The sequence below is a fragment of the Cyprinodon variegatus genome, unplaced genomic scaffold, assembly GCF_000732505.1.
Source record: "Cyprinodon variegatus isolate N-32 unplaced genomic scaffold, C_variegatus-1.0 Scaffold823, whole genome shotgun sequence".
Lineage (NCBI taxonomy): Eukaryota > Metazoa > Chordata > Actinopteri > Cyprinodontiformes > Cyprinodontidae > Cyprinodon > Cyprinodon variegatus.
The window spans coordinates 50,002-63,329 of NW_015151276.1; the positions used below are offsets into that span (position 1 = coordinate 50,002).

At 42.3% G+C, this 13,328-nt stretch overlaps 1 protein-coding gene across 1 annotated transcript in view; it reads left to right on the forward strand.

Annotated features, from left to right (window-relative positions):
- LOC107098931 (DNA endonuclease RBBP8-like) overlaps positions 1-12,466 on the forward strand; it is a 30,450-nt gene extending 17,984 nt beyond the window's left edge. The window contains exons 9-13 of the mRNA XM_015396827.1: positions 1,144-1,855; positions 1,939-2,032; positions 7,262-7,329; positions 7,422-7,611; positions 12,081-12,466. Coding sequence (XP_015252313.1) covers positions 1,144-1,855; positions 1,939-2,032; positions 7,262-7,329; positions 7,422-7,611; positions 12,081-12,142 — 1,126 coding nt within the window. The 3' untranslated portion in view covers positions 12,143-12,466. The remainder of the gene's footprint in view (positions 1-1,143; positions 1,856-1,938; positions 2,033-7,261; positions 7,330-7,421; positions 7,612-12,080) is intronic.
- Positions 12,467-13,328: the final 862 nt, after the last annotated feature.

Genomic DNA, 13,328 nt, shown 5'->3' on the forward strand with positions numbered 1-13,328 from the left:
GTTATTTTAGATAACACAGTGGCACTTCGTTTGATAAGAAATCCAGCCTTATTTGTTGGATTGCATTTCAAACACTGCAGAACAAACTGAGTTTTGATAATCAGGGAATTGAAACATGTCATTTTATCTTGCGTTAATTTCAAACAAAGGGACCTAAGTCTAGTTTTGATTGAGCCTATGCTACTTTGTTAAAGATTATTTGCCAAATCAATGAAGCACATGTTGGAACTAGCACTGTCTCCTCTCTTGCAATGCCAGAATCTCACCTACTTTTAACCTAAGACTGTCACAATGATGTAGCAAATGTCAGACTGCTTTTGTCTTTCAGTTTTGACTTGACTATACAAGACATAATAGATTTTCCTAACAATCAACATATAACGAACCGAAAACCGTGACCACAAAACCGTGACCACAAAACCGTGAACCGAACCGTGGATTTTGTGAACCGTTCCACCCCTAGGGCCTACCAGATGTCAGTGATGGGGCCCCTAAGAGGTTTTGGGCCCATATATAAATGCTGTCTCTTCTTACCGATGTTTACACCATTTGTTGTTTCCCACATGGGTGTTGAAGTCCCCCAACAGACCCAATCCCCCCTTCTCCAGGGACGCTGAGAAGGCCTGGAACTCTGTACCATAGGCCAAAGAACCAGACCACCAGGTGCTCGCAATGTACCCCAACCCCAGGCCTGGCCCCAGAATCAGGTCCTGGCTCTGCTGTACCAGGCAACGTCACAATCCTCCATTTGTTTGTCTTCATGGGGAGTTTTGTCTGAGTCTGACCAGTCACCAAGAGTCCTTTTGCCCTGGGGGACCCTAGCAGGAGCATTTAAGCCCCTGAAAACATAGCCTTTGAGATCGTCAAGGCATGAACCCCCCCCCACCACCACCACATTAAAGAGGCAGTTCAGGGGGGGTCAGGAAAATCAAAAACTCTGAAAAGAATAGCTGTCAGTGGTAAAACATTCAGTCCTTTGACGAAGCAAGGCTTAGATTACTCAAAGCAGTGAAACAGTCTCAATCCAATCATCTAATTTGTTTGATCTTCCTTTTCTTTTTGCATTTTGTAAAAAAAAGAAATCTTCCAACACTTCTTTGTAGTATTAAACATGAAGCACTTTTCTTTCTTCTTTTTTTTTAGAGTTGAAACACCTGGACAGCATTCTTCCATCCCTCCCCCACCTTATCCGAAGAAGCCCTCCTCCTCCCCAAGTGTAGAGGTGAAACCAAGCAAGCCGGTTGTCCATGCTCCTATCCCCTACCATCCCAAACCCATAAAGAGAAACCCCGTTCCTCTGCCCTGGTCCCTTCCAGAATGCGCTGACTGGCTGTCTGTGGCAGCAGCAGCCGGTTCCAACCAACCATCCCAAACCTCTCCCAGTAGGGTTCATCTGCAACGCTATCCTAACTTGGTTGCCCCAATCTCTCCATCCACCACCAGACGGCCTGGTTTTGGTTCTCTGTGGCAAAAGCAAATCGTTCCTCAGGCCCCTAAAGAACCAACAGTGGTGTTCACATTCAGGATGCCAAATAATGCAGAGAATGAAGCAAAACCTCCGGAGAAAAAGGAAAGTCCACCTCCCAAGGTTCAGAAAGGGTCTGGAGAAGAGCTTAGAGACGGCTGTGATGGGCCTCTGGACCTCTCCGATCGAGCAAAGCCTACAACTTACCAACCTGCAAATGATGATAGTCCCACCACCTTACAATGTGAGAGGAGCTTACAGGGGAGTCCGGAAAGAAATGTGAATATGCAGATACCAGTGTCCTCACCTTCAGTGGCCAACCTACGGTCCTCCTCCACCACAGCAGTCAAACAGCAAGAAGAAGAACCAAGCAATGACTGCAACCAAGAGGTGAATTCATTTAAGCTTCTACACATTACACTTAAAAGAACTACAAGGAACAAAAGGGTGTAACGATGATGTAATCACTGTAGGTCAAAGAGCAGGAACAAGTAGAGGAATCAACTGGTAAAACAGAGCAGAGCAACGGGAAAAAGGTTCCTGTCCTCACTCTGTCACTACGTCCAGGTAAGAAGGTCAAACTTCATTCGTATTTCAGGACAGATTAGAATGTGCTGCACGGAAGATTACAGAAATGTCTCCATGTCTTGAACTAAATTATGTTTAATGAATGCTCTGCATCACTCATTTCGACCCCTTGTTTTTGCGATCTTGTCCTCTCGGTCATTACCCAGATCTCATGACCACAGGTGAGGGTGGGAACGTAGATTGATCGGTAAATCGAGAGCTTTTCCCCCCGACTCAGCTCCCCTTCACCATGACAGTCCGATACAGCAACTGCATCACTGCCGACGACTCACCGATCCGTCTAACTGTTTCACGCTTCATCCGAGATATATAACAAGTTCTAAAATGTAGAGTAATGCAATGAGAGAAAAAAAGATATTCCTTCATCATTCTCGGGTCTTTCTATGCCTCTTTGTTCGTATGGGCCATAGGCAGAAGTTCACAAACTGAACACCTGTAGGAAAAAACCCTGTTAGGGATATTTATGGAAGTTATGAACAGAAACTCACAGAAATCGAATTTTATGGACAATCTGAACAGGATTAAGCTAAAGGCTGCTCAAAGCAGAATGTGTTCTAGTCAAGGAAGCTTAATTATAATCTGGTCCAGGTCAGCTCTCCTCATCATCTGCAGGAAGTAGAAGTGCTTCTGGGCCCTTTTGACCAGTGAGGTGGTTTTTCCAGTCCAGGTGAGGGTGGCTGTAATGTGCATCCACAGGAATTTTGCGCTGCTGACCAGGGTGAGTTGTAGTCTGTGATCGCTGTATGCCTTTTCACATCCTCCTGGCGTTGCTGGCATCATGGAAGAGATCCTGGATCTTCTGGCTGTGGTTCTGCTTTGCTGATCTGATGGCACAGTTCAAGTTGGCTTCGCTGTCCTCAGAGCCACTCTTATCACCAGGCTTGAAAGCTGAGTTCCGTGCTTTTAGCGATAACCAGACCTCGCTATTAATCCAGGGTCATTGCTTTGCCCGGGTGGTGATGTTCTTTGTAATGCTGACATCCTCAATGCATTTGTCAATTTAGCCTGACACAGTCATGACATACTCATCAATATTTATCTTGTTGTTAAAAGGTTCTGCAGCTTTAGTCAGAGCATTCAAAACAGTCCTTTAGTTTCTCCATGGCCCCCTCAGACCACACTCTGATTTCCTTCACTGTTGGTTTAACCCTGATTAGCTGGGATTGTATGCTGGAATTAGCATGACGGAGAGGTGATCTGATGACCCGAGGTGCTCTGAATACATCTCTGTCTGAGTAAAACTGTTCTAAAGTGTTATCATCCTGAGTTGCAAAGTCCAGATGTTGGTAGAAATGAGGGAGCACAGTCATAAACCATTTGCGACCATTTTCACTTTTCAAACTCATACAGAATATTATATCTGTTGGACATTTTAAAACGTGTTCAGTTTTGAATTTTAATCACCCACAGCCAAAATCGTGTTAACCTCTGCAGCAGTAACCTCCATTCTTTTCTAACACGAGGAACATTATGATGACTAAAGGATCATTGTCACAAATGTTCGATTAAAAACTGAAAAATAACCCAAATTATGTCAGATTTTACACTTTAGCTTTAATATGTTAACTGGAAAGGCTCTAAATGTCAAAGCACTCGACGTAACCACACTTTAAAGAAGCTTTACGCTCTGCCAAACATTCTTCTCTTAGTTCTTCCTCCTGCCAAGCTTGACAAACTAGCTTTGAATTTAGCCTATACACATGAGAGCACAAGAATCTGTCTTGAAAATCAAGTTCTAGAAATGAAGGCAGTTATTTACTGTGTCGGCTCTACATGCAGTCTCCGATCATAAATCTTTGCAGTATTATGACTGGATTCAGCCATGGATTGTCCAATATCACATAACCATTATATTAAAGCCTTAACCTCTAGCCAGATGTTTGAAAAGAACAATAAACTTATACATTCTTTGTATCCTCTGCGTCTGACATTAGAATAGTGACTCTCCAGTCGTGTGAGAATATTTCAATCAGGCCGACTTTTAGCCTGATGGTGCGTGGTGTACAGGGGGTAACGAGGGGCGATCGGCCTCTAACGACCACCTCCCCATCAGGAATCGTAAGGTCGGGAGAAAAATCAAACATATTTAAAATGAGTCGTCCGTCTTAAGGTGGTTGTGGGCAAATCGCTCAGTGGGCAAACAAGGATTCTTCTTCTTCCTCTCTGAGGAAAACCCATCAGCATGGCGGGGGTGCAATGAGTAAAATAGAGTTCTTTCTGTAAAATTGACAGACTGTAGTGGCCACTTTAGCTCAGCCATGTCTTTGTCCAAATACGTCGTCTCCTTTTCTTTTTAGGGCTTTCAGCACAAAATTACCCAAATATCCAAGGCAGCGCGTTTCACTCTAGTGAGCTTCATGTTCCTCTTCAACATATTCTCATTATCAGTGCGTATGAAATCGTACGAAAAGTTATGCACACTATTTCGTATGTTTTGGATGTTTTTCCTCAAAAACCACATCAGTGCGCATGCGCTGGCGGACAGAAAAAAAAAAAAGCAGATCTGCGGACGGACGAAAGCTGGGAAAAACAGTGCAATCAGCACTTATTCATGTCTCTAACTACGTTGCTTGCTGTTTTATATCTTAGGGTTAGGGTTAATTGTATGTTAAATTCTATGTTATTGAATGGTGTGTAAGATACGCATGCGCATACGACGAAAATAAAACATCCAAAACGTACAAAATTACGGTGCATAACTTTTCGTACGCATTTCATACGCACTCATAATGAGAATAGGTTGTCCTCTTCTACTCGTTTGGCTTCCAGATAGACGAGTCCCAGTAGCGCCATCTCACTGTGGAGCTGAGTCACACCTGGTTTTTAGACGTACAGTGTGAGCAGGTAGATCGCATCAGACCGTCGGGTCGCACAGTTTGAGGACAAACGTTGTGAACGTTGTGAACTTTTAAACCGTGCGGTTTGGTCATACAGTGTGAGCTGTAGCTGTGTGATTGAAAATATCGGGCAGTGTATCCCCGGCTTTAAGGAAATATCTGTGTTTCTACCTTGCAGCTTTCTCTCCTCGATTCTTTCCCATGTGAAACTCTTTAAATAACACATCATGATGTTTATGTATTAAGTAACCAGAAGACAGGTTACAGATTTAGACAGACAGAAATTGTAATCTAACTTAGACCAGAGAAGTTACTTAGAGTTACAGAACGCAGCGCTTAGCAACCAGGATCACATTCTGTCGCCGTCCACGTACGTCTTCTCCCTCAGTCACCCTCAAAATACAAGCTGTCTTTTAACATAAACAGCTTCCTTCACACCCCTTTCAAACCAACTGTCTGCTTTAGGTTTATCTCTTTAAAAATCAACCTTAAACAGGGGGAGTGGACTCAGGTTTCAGCTTTCAAAAACCTACAATGCAGCGATAGCGTTGATCCCTTCCCGCTATCATCACAACCCCCATCGCTATGCAGAGGAAGAAAATATCTCACCAGGTCAGCCAGGCCAACAATGACCCTTAACGACTGCCTTTGTAGAGGAACGGTCCAGTATTGAGCATTGCAGGCCAATAACGACCTGAACGACTCCCATTATCAAGAGGCGGAGCTTGTTTTTCAGCTTCAATTTGCACATTTTCTAAGCCATTGCAAGGCTTTTGTTGGGCTATTCTATAAAGCCTGGAACTCTATTCTATTTCTGACTTTTGAATTGAAAAAAATGTCCTTGATGGGAAGAGAAACATCTTCAAACTTGGAAACAAAGTCCAGTGGATTGTTTTTAGCTTTAACTTTTTGGAATGACTATGACCTGGATGACTGAGGCCCCGTCCACACGAAGTCAAACCCTGGCCTAAACACAAACATTTTTCACCAAACCAGCCTCTCATCCATACCAAGCCGGCGTTTCGGGGGCCGGAAAACAACCTTTTTTTAATCAACCCTCAAAAGGGGAAAAATTTTGAAACGCCGTTTTCGCGTTTCCATCTTTAAGCTCTAACCGCTTTTTTTTTTTTTACACGCATTCGTCATAGCGTTGCCTCTAAACACGCATGCGCCACACAGTATCACAACAACAATGGCGCCGTACTGTGTTGAATGGTTGCTGCTCATGCTACTCACCCTGCTGTCGGGCTTACAACAGAATCTTCTTCTTCTGGAATATCTCCAGGAAGAACAGAGCAATATCGACCACATAGTTCAGCACCTCAATTTTCCGGTTTTCCGGTTTGGTGGTTGTAAAATATTACTGCGCATGCGCAACATTTCGTTGCCTGTTTTCGCCTGTTTTTGCTTTGGCACCACAGCGCCACTTACAGGCCTGGCATACATTTTGCAGCGTTTTCATGCATTCGTGTGGACGATCACATTTATTTTACGTCTCCGTCTTTACGACAAACGTTCTGGAAAATATTAGCGTTTCGTGTTCGTTTTGACTTCGTGTGGACGGGGCCTGAGAATCTCCACCAGCGACTTGATCCGTAGAGTTGCTAAATCCAACAAAGCTGCTGTTAAGTTTAAGGGACACAGACTGAATAATTCAGGTTATGTTAAGGTTTTCTTTGTCAAAGTTTCAGGTAACTTGTCCTATTTGTATCCAGTCTAAAGTCCTGAACGCATCGGTTGCATACGACAGATTTTTGTGAGGCTTTTTTCTCATCGTTTTTGCACCAGTCCTGCTTACTATTTAGGTGATGTGTGACTCCAAACTGACTCTTTCTCCGTGAGATTAACAGATTTTATTTTTATTTTCCTCCAAAGCAGTTGTGTTTTACCTTATAGCCACGTCTGTCTTCCTGTCAGACCCATGAAAGTGCTGCTGAATTGCTGCGACTAAAATCGACCTGGAGTCTCAGTTGGAGCTACGCCCTCCCCTGCTGGAAATCATCCCCACTGAATTTCAATAAGTGCTAAACGCTACGACCTCATCTGACACAATTTTCTGTCGGATCGGAAGCAAAACCAGAATCTGTGTGTTCTGGCCTTTAGTGTAACAGATAACAGATCTAGAATTTATTAACTGTTATTCTCCTGAATCATTCCCCCTTCTATGACCAGTATCGCAGCACTATCTGAGGGCGGAAACATGTTGATCTTCATAAAGGCTTGTTGAGCTATGCATGTTTTTGCTGGTCAGTATCTGTGTCCTACGTTGTGAAGAAAAGGGAAGCAGAACAAATTGGTTCGTTTTTGATAAATGTTCAGGAGATGAAAATCACATTTTATGCATTAATGTTTAACTTTTATTTTTCCATAGCAGTGGTAAGGCTGGAGACCCTAACATCTGCACTTCATAAGCAAGAGTCTTTATCATCAAATGGCAAGGTAATCCCAACCCAGACAGGCATCAGATTGTGTGGTTTCACCACTGCAGACATAAATGTTAACATTCAGCGTCTCTTTATTCTGACTTGTAGCAAAAGCGTCCGTCTGTGAGTCCGTGTGCATCCTCTGCTTCGGCACAGTCCTCCTCTTCGGCCACCGAGGCAGAGAGCAGTTTGGACGAGCAAGAAGACAAGAGTGGGTCGGGTCAAGAGAGCAAGAAGGACTGCAAGAGGAAGAGACAGCGTGTGGAAAAAGACACTGACAGAGAATCAGACACGATCAGTAAGCAAGAGTTTATCTTCAGTCCCTGAATGTAAGAAGTGTGTGGATAAGTTGGGTTACTGTTAAAGGCACACTATGCAACATTTTTCAGTTAATTAACGTGTTCCATAACATTTTGGATGATTAAATGAGTCATTTCAGGTCGAACAAAGGTTTTCTCGGCCGCCCTGGTGGTCTGTAGGGGAAATACCGTACTTGCAATTGCAGGAGCCCTCGGCCCGCACCCACAGGCTCAGAAGTCTTGTGCATCGCGAAAGTCGGTCTTGCTTTACGGCGAGAACTGCTACACGCCCCCAGTGAAAGGCATGCTCGTTGCTAGCGCAGTGGCGATATTTGTGCAGTTATCATGGCGGAACCAGCGGGAAAACAGCGAAATTTTCAAACTCAAAAATTGGAACAAAATAGTCACTTACTGCAGTAGACATGGTGATTGGTTGCGTTCGCCTGTCTGCTAAGCTCAAAACAACCGCGCCTGGCTTGACGGAGAAACCAGGAGAACAGCTGAGCATATTTACGACGGTGCACTTTTACTTTCGCCCTCTGGGGGGAGCCTCTCTGGAAAATCAACACTGGTTGCATAGTATACCTTTAAACAATTATGACTAAAGGAAATGGAAAAAAGAGACCAGCCGCCTGGGAGTCAACTTTCAGCCAACTTTCTGCTGCAGTTTGAATAAAAAAAAAATACAAATTTACAGCAACTTAATTTTCATTTCAAGCTGCTTTATTGATGAAAAGCTGGAGCGTGTAGCTCTAGGTGTGAACAGGTTAAGTAAAGGTTTCTTGCTGCATCTCTGCTGCTGCATCTTAACTTCCTACCTTGAAATATTTATAAAGCTGCAATCGCATCCTTCGTCTTCCACATCTGCTGACTAAACTAAAAGCTCATTTTACATGAAAATAACAAAGGAGGTTCAATAAAACATCAAATCCAGTGAAGTCTCTGAGGTAGGTGATTGTATGATGTGCCTGTGTTTACTGGAACACAATTGCATTTGGATGAGGGGAACAAAGTGTGGGGTTTTACCTTAGCAGTGATGCTAGTGCTTATTTGTGTTGGTGGTTTTTTGCTCTTTAAAAGGTTACCCTCAAATAACAATCAGCTGAACCAATCAGGTGACAGCTGGGCTGTGACCCCTGAGTTTGGCTTCAGCAGCGCAGACAGGGCATCTGCATACCGTAGCATGTGTAAGTGATCACATTTCAGCTGCACCCGCTACTTTTCTGTAAATGTGGTGCGCATGAAGGTACATTCTGCACATGATCATTAAGTTATGATCCTCATGTTGGTATTTTACTACCAGAATTAAAAAGTGAATATTTTGCAACAGGAGAAAAGCTTTGCTGCAGCATTATTTGTCAAGGTGAGGGTGGGAGTTGGTTGAGGACCCAAATGCAGAGATAAAGGAGTCAGAGATGAGTTCTTGTAGGTTTAATCAAAAACCAAAAGCATCAGAAGCAAAGTCCAAAATCAAAATACTGAAAACTAGTGATGTTATGAGATGAGTCAGGGCTTTGAGGCATGTGTTGAGTAAAGGGGGCGGTTCCCCCAAACCTGTGTGGAGGCATTATTCATTTAGGGGAGGGGCCAAAATTAATGCATCGAAAGCCTCTCTACCGTGATACAATGTGACCGCTTCAGGAGGAGGTTCAAAATCTGAGCAAACAGCTGGTTACAGCTTTAACAAGCTTTTACTGTCAAGTAGTATTGCTTTCTATAAAGCAGTTACTATTGCTGGTGGCGTCAGCTGTGAGACCTTCCACTCCTAAGGCTGTTGCTTCGAGACCCACCTCAGACTTTTGACAGTTGTGGTAATATTTATTATTTTAAGTATTTTGGCTAATGTGACTAATTTGAATAGTTTGCCCTCGTACAAATATAGATTGGGTAAAAACGCTGACAATTTAGATTGGGTGGTTCAGCCAAAAGATTTACCCAGGCCAACAATTCCTTCTAACGACCCCCCTTTCAGAGACATAGACAGGTATGGGGCATTGCAGGCTAACAAAGAAGCCAAACGACCCCCATTCCAAAGGGTGGGGGACCCGTTCATCTGTTTCAGTTTGCATGTTTTATAAAACATAAACCAGGCTTTGTTGGGCTGCTGGATAAAACCTGGAACTAAACGCTGTTTTTGACATTTGGAATTGAAAAATCTTCCTGAATGGAAGAGAAACGTCTTCAAACTTGGAAAAAAAGTCCAGTGGATTGTTTTTAACTTTTTTGGAATCACTGAGAATCTTCAGCTAAAAGATTGGTTGAACACATCAACTGTGTAAAAACTATTTGAATACAATGACTAACACCTGTCATTTTGCTCATTGTCGCCCAATTTGCACTTTCAGTGTTTGCTTGAGCTCATTTCACTAAATGGCAGAATAACAGTGAACCTTAAGATTGTTCTCTTCTAACAACAATTTTAACAATCTCTAACAACACATTTTAAGCAAAAAAAAAAAAAAACATACAAAAGATTTAATGATATAGACAAATAATAACTTAAAAGAAACTTGAATGGGAAAGAAATAGAAAAACAACTGCAAAAAATTGCAGATTATATTACTATCTGTAGTTCTGCCCTCCACCAGTAGGTGGAGACATGTTCACATAAAGCTTCATGAACTGTGGGGATCATTGAAGTAATTTGCCAATAAGGTTCAATGCCTCATGAGGCTTCATCTCACCATTACTAAAAACCAAAAATCTAGAAGATGTCAGAGAAAACACAAACAGGGAGCAAAGAGACAACACTGGAAAAACGAACTAGAAATAAGTAAAAATTTCTCAAATTATGTGGATTTCCCCTTTTTTTGAGGAGGTACATGAGATGATTTGCCAATGGAATGAGTATTTTTACTCTTAAAATAAGATATTTAGATAAAATGACAATGCAATTGCTTTTTCTTATTTTAAGTGTAAATTGTCTTGTTCCACTGGCAAAATGCCTCTTTTACCTTCTCAATTCAAGAACAAATGCACTTATTTTAAGAAAAAAGGACTCATCTAGGTTTTGATTTTTTCCAGTGAAGAAACCAGCACTGAAGAACTGCACAGGGGGAGTATATATGGGAGACAGAACAAAGGCCGGTGTAATCGGCTGATAGGGAGCAGTTGGGGATGGAAGTGACTAGAAGGGAGCTAAGCGAAAGGAGACAGGCACAAGGGGGCAGCAGAGAGTAACTAAAGACGGGCTTATATAAAACACAAAATGGAAAATAAACCAAAAACAAAACAGAATTACTTAGATAATGAAAGCTTAAAGCCCAAAAGGGGAGAACCATAAAATTATTTACTAAAAACGCACAGAGATGTGGAAAAGATTTGAAATCTTACTTCATTACACATAAATGTTTAACATAATCAAACTAATCTTAAAACAAGTCAACAATAACTAAATATGCAAAGCAGTTTCCAAATAGTTAATTTAATTATCAAGGAACGAATCTGTGACTCTATGACGAGTGAAAACATGGAAATAAAACGGGTAGGAAATAAAATAATTGAAATCTGTTGGTTTCAAAATGGAGACGTATGGCAGCCATGTTGGGAAAACCTCGCCGAGTAAAACTTGGTTAAAAAGACGACAGGATTTACGTCCAAACGACGTCTACATTTGGTTGAAAAGCCTTAATTTTTCAGATCTGGTTTATTATTGGACTAAATCAGACCGACCAATCACAGCCCAGACCGACCAATCACAGCCCAGTGTTCAAATATTTCTGGATTCAACCCAGACTCTGGCAGACCGACCAGATTCAGCCTGAAAACCAACGTCTGGAGTTTGGGAAGTTATACGCAACCCACTTGCACTGAAATCTGGATAAGTTACCGGAACTCAAATATTTTGAGGCAATCAGTTTTTCATCATCATCTCAGCATGGCAGAAGTTTGCTAGAAAATCAGAACAATTTTATTCGTCTGTCTGTATTAATCCTTACAATTATTTGGTCATCTGACTTTGACGGCATCCTATACGTAGCAGAGGGCTGCTGTTGAGCAGGGAGCCTTTAGGGTCTTGCTCAGGGACCTGAGGCTGAACATTCAAATACCAAACAGCCAGAGAAAGAGACGGGGGTTTGCTTCTTTTCGCTGAGAGTTTGATAAAGTTCAGGGTTATATGAAGGTGAAGTGGGTGGACATTTCTAATATTACGGTTACAGTAAAACGTTGGAAATGGGTTTTAACGCAGTGAAGAACCTTCAGGAAGTGGTTTACAGCCAACACATCTGCAGCAGCTGTTTGATGCCATTATCATGTGGAACATTTTCTGCTCTATTGAATACGCATCATAAAAAATCACAGCAGGCCAGATCAGGTTCAAGGTGTTGCTTGATTATTCTAAGAATAAAATCAGGATTTCTAAATTCATTAAACCTAAAATAAGGTTTTCTTATTTATATTCAGACCAACATCTTTTTGTTTTAGAAATGTTGATCTCTTAAAAAAGGATTCCTTTTCTCCTTCCCAGAGATCCATCAGGAGAGAAGAATCAAGATTACAGTGAGATCGGAGGAGAGGAGCCCCAGCTAATCAGGAGGATATTGCTGATTTCACATGAGAGGCTTTCCCTCGCAGAAACAGCCAGATGAACCGTAAACAAAGCACTGACTTCCTCCAACCTTCCTCCACCTTCTGCAGCAGAAAGGAAGCAAAACGTTTATATTGTTGTATTTTATCTGCAAAACTTCTAACCGCCTTTCTGCCTATTAGCTCGGCTGTGGATCGCATGTACGACCTTAGATGCACATCACTCACCTGTTTTAGGTGCTAACTCTGATACTGAACTTGACTTTGATACTGAATTTGACTTTGGAGGTAGTTTTTCTGGTACGTGAGTCACAGATGAGAGCAGATGAGAAGGTAGGATTATATTAAGGCAAACAGAAACAGGAGTCCGAATCTAAAACCATATGAGGCCTGCAGACCACAGGAACCACAGCGTCATGATGTTTTTAGGTTTACACTAGAAGCAACATCCATTAGTGTTCATTATTACAGCAGATCTTTTCTAATGTTGGTCTTGTTCTAGTTGTCAGAGTCTATATTACTGTCAGTTGATGTGCTGAGTTATGTTGATCATAGTGGGTGATTCCCGGCCTTTCTGCGTGGAGTTTGCATGTTCTCCATGTGCAGTATGGGTTCTCTCCTGGTACCCCGGCTTCCTCCAACAGTCTGACAACATGAACTGGTGTCATTAGGTATGTGTGAATGGTTGTGTGTCTGTGTTGCCCCTCGACCTGTCCAGGGTGGACCCCGCCTCTCGGCCATGGCTGAGGAGAGGCACCAGCCCCACCATGACCCTGATGGATGCAGTCAGAAGAGATGGAGGAACTTTTCTTTTAGTCTGTTTGCTGTGAAAGTGGCGACAGTTTTTTCTCTCAGTTAAAATAATATCCAGTGATCCTGAAAGGAAAAGTCCGGTCATCAAGGAATAACAGTGGATCCATTTTTATACCTAAAACTAATAAGTTGGCTGTGATTTCATGAATTTAGCCTTAATCAGTAAAAAAATTAAAACAATAATTTTCGTTGCGATCACTGAGTCTGTGAGCGGCCATTTTTACCCAAATATAGTAGCCCCTCCCTCCTGCCATCTTCCAGCAGTGACATCACGGTGCGGTTAGCCTAGCGCCATTCTCCCCGCTTTCCAAGCTAAATCAATGGGAACTACTAGACACATCTGCAATCAACAAAAATTATTGAAGATTTCCAGAGG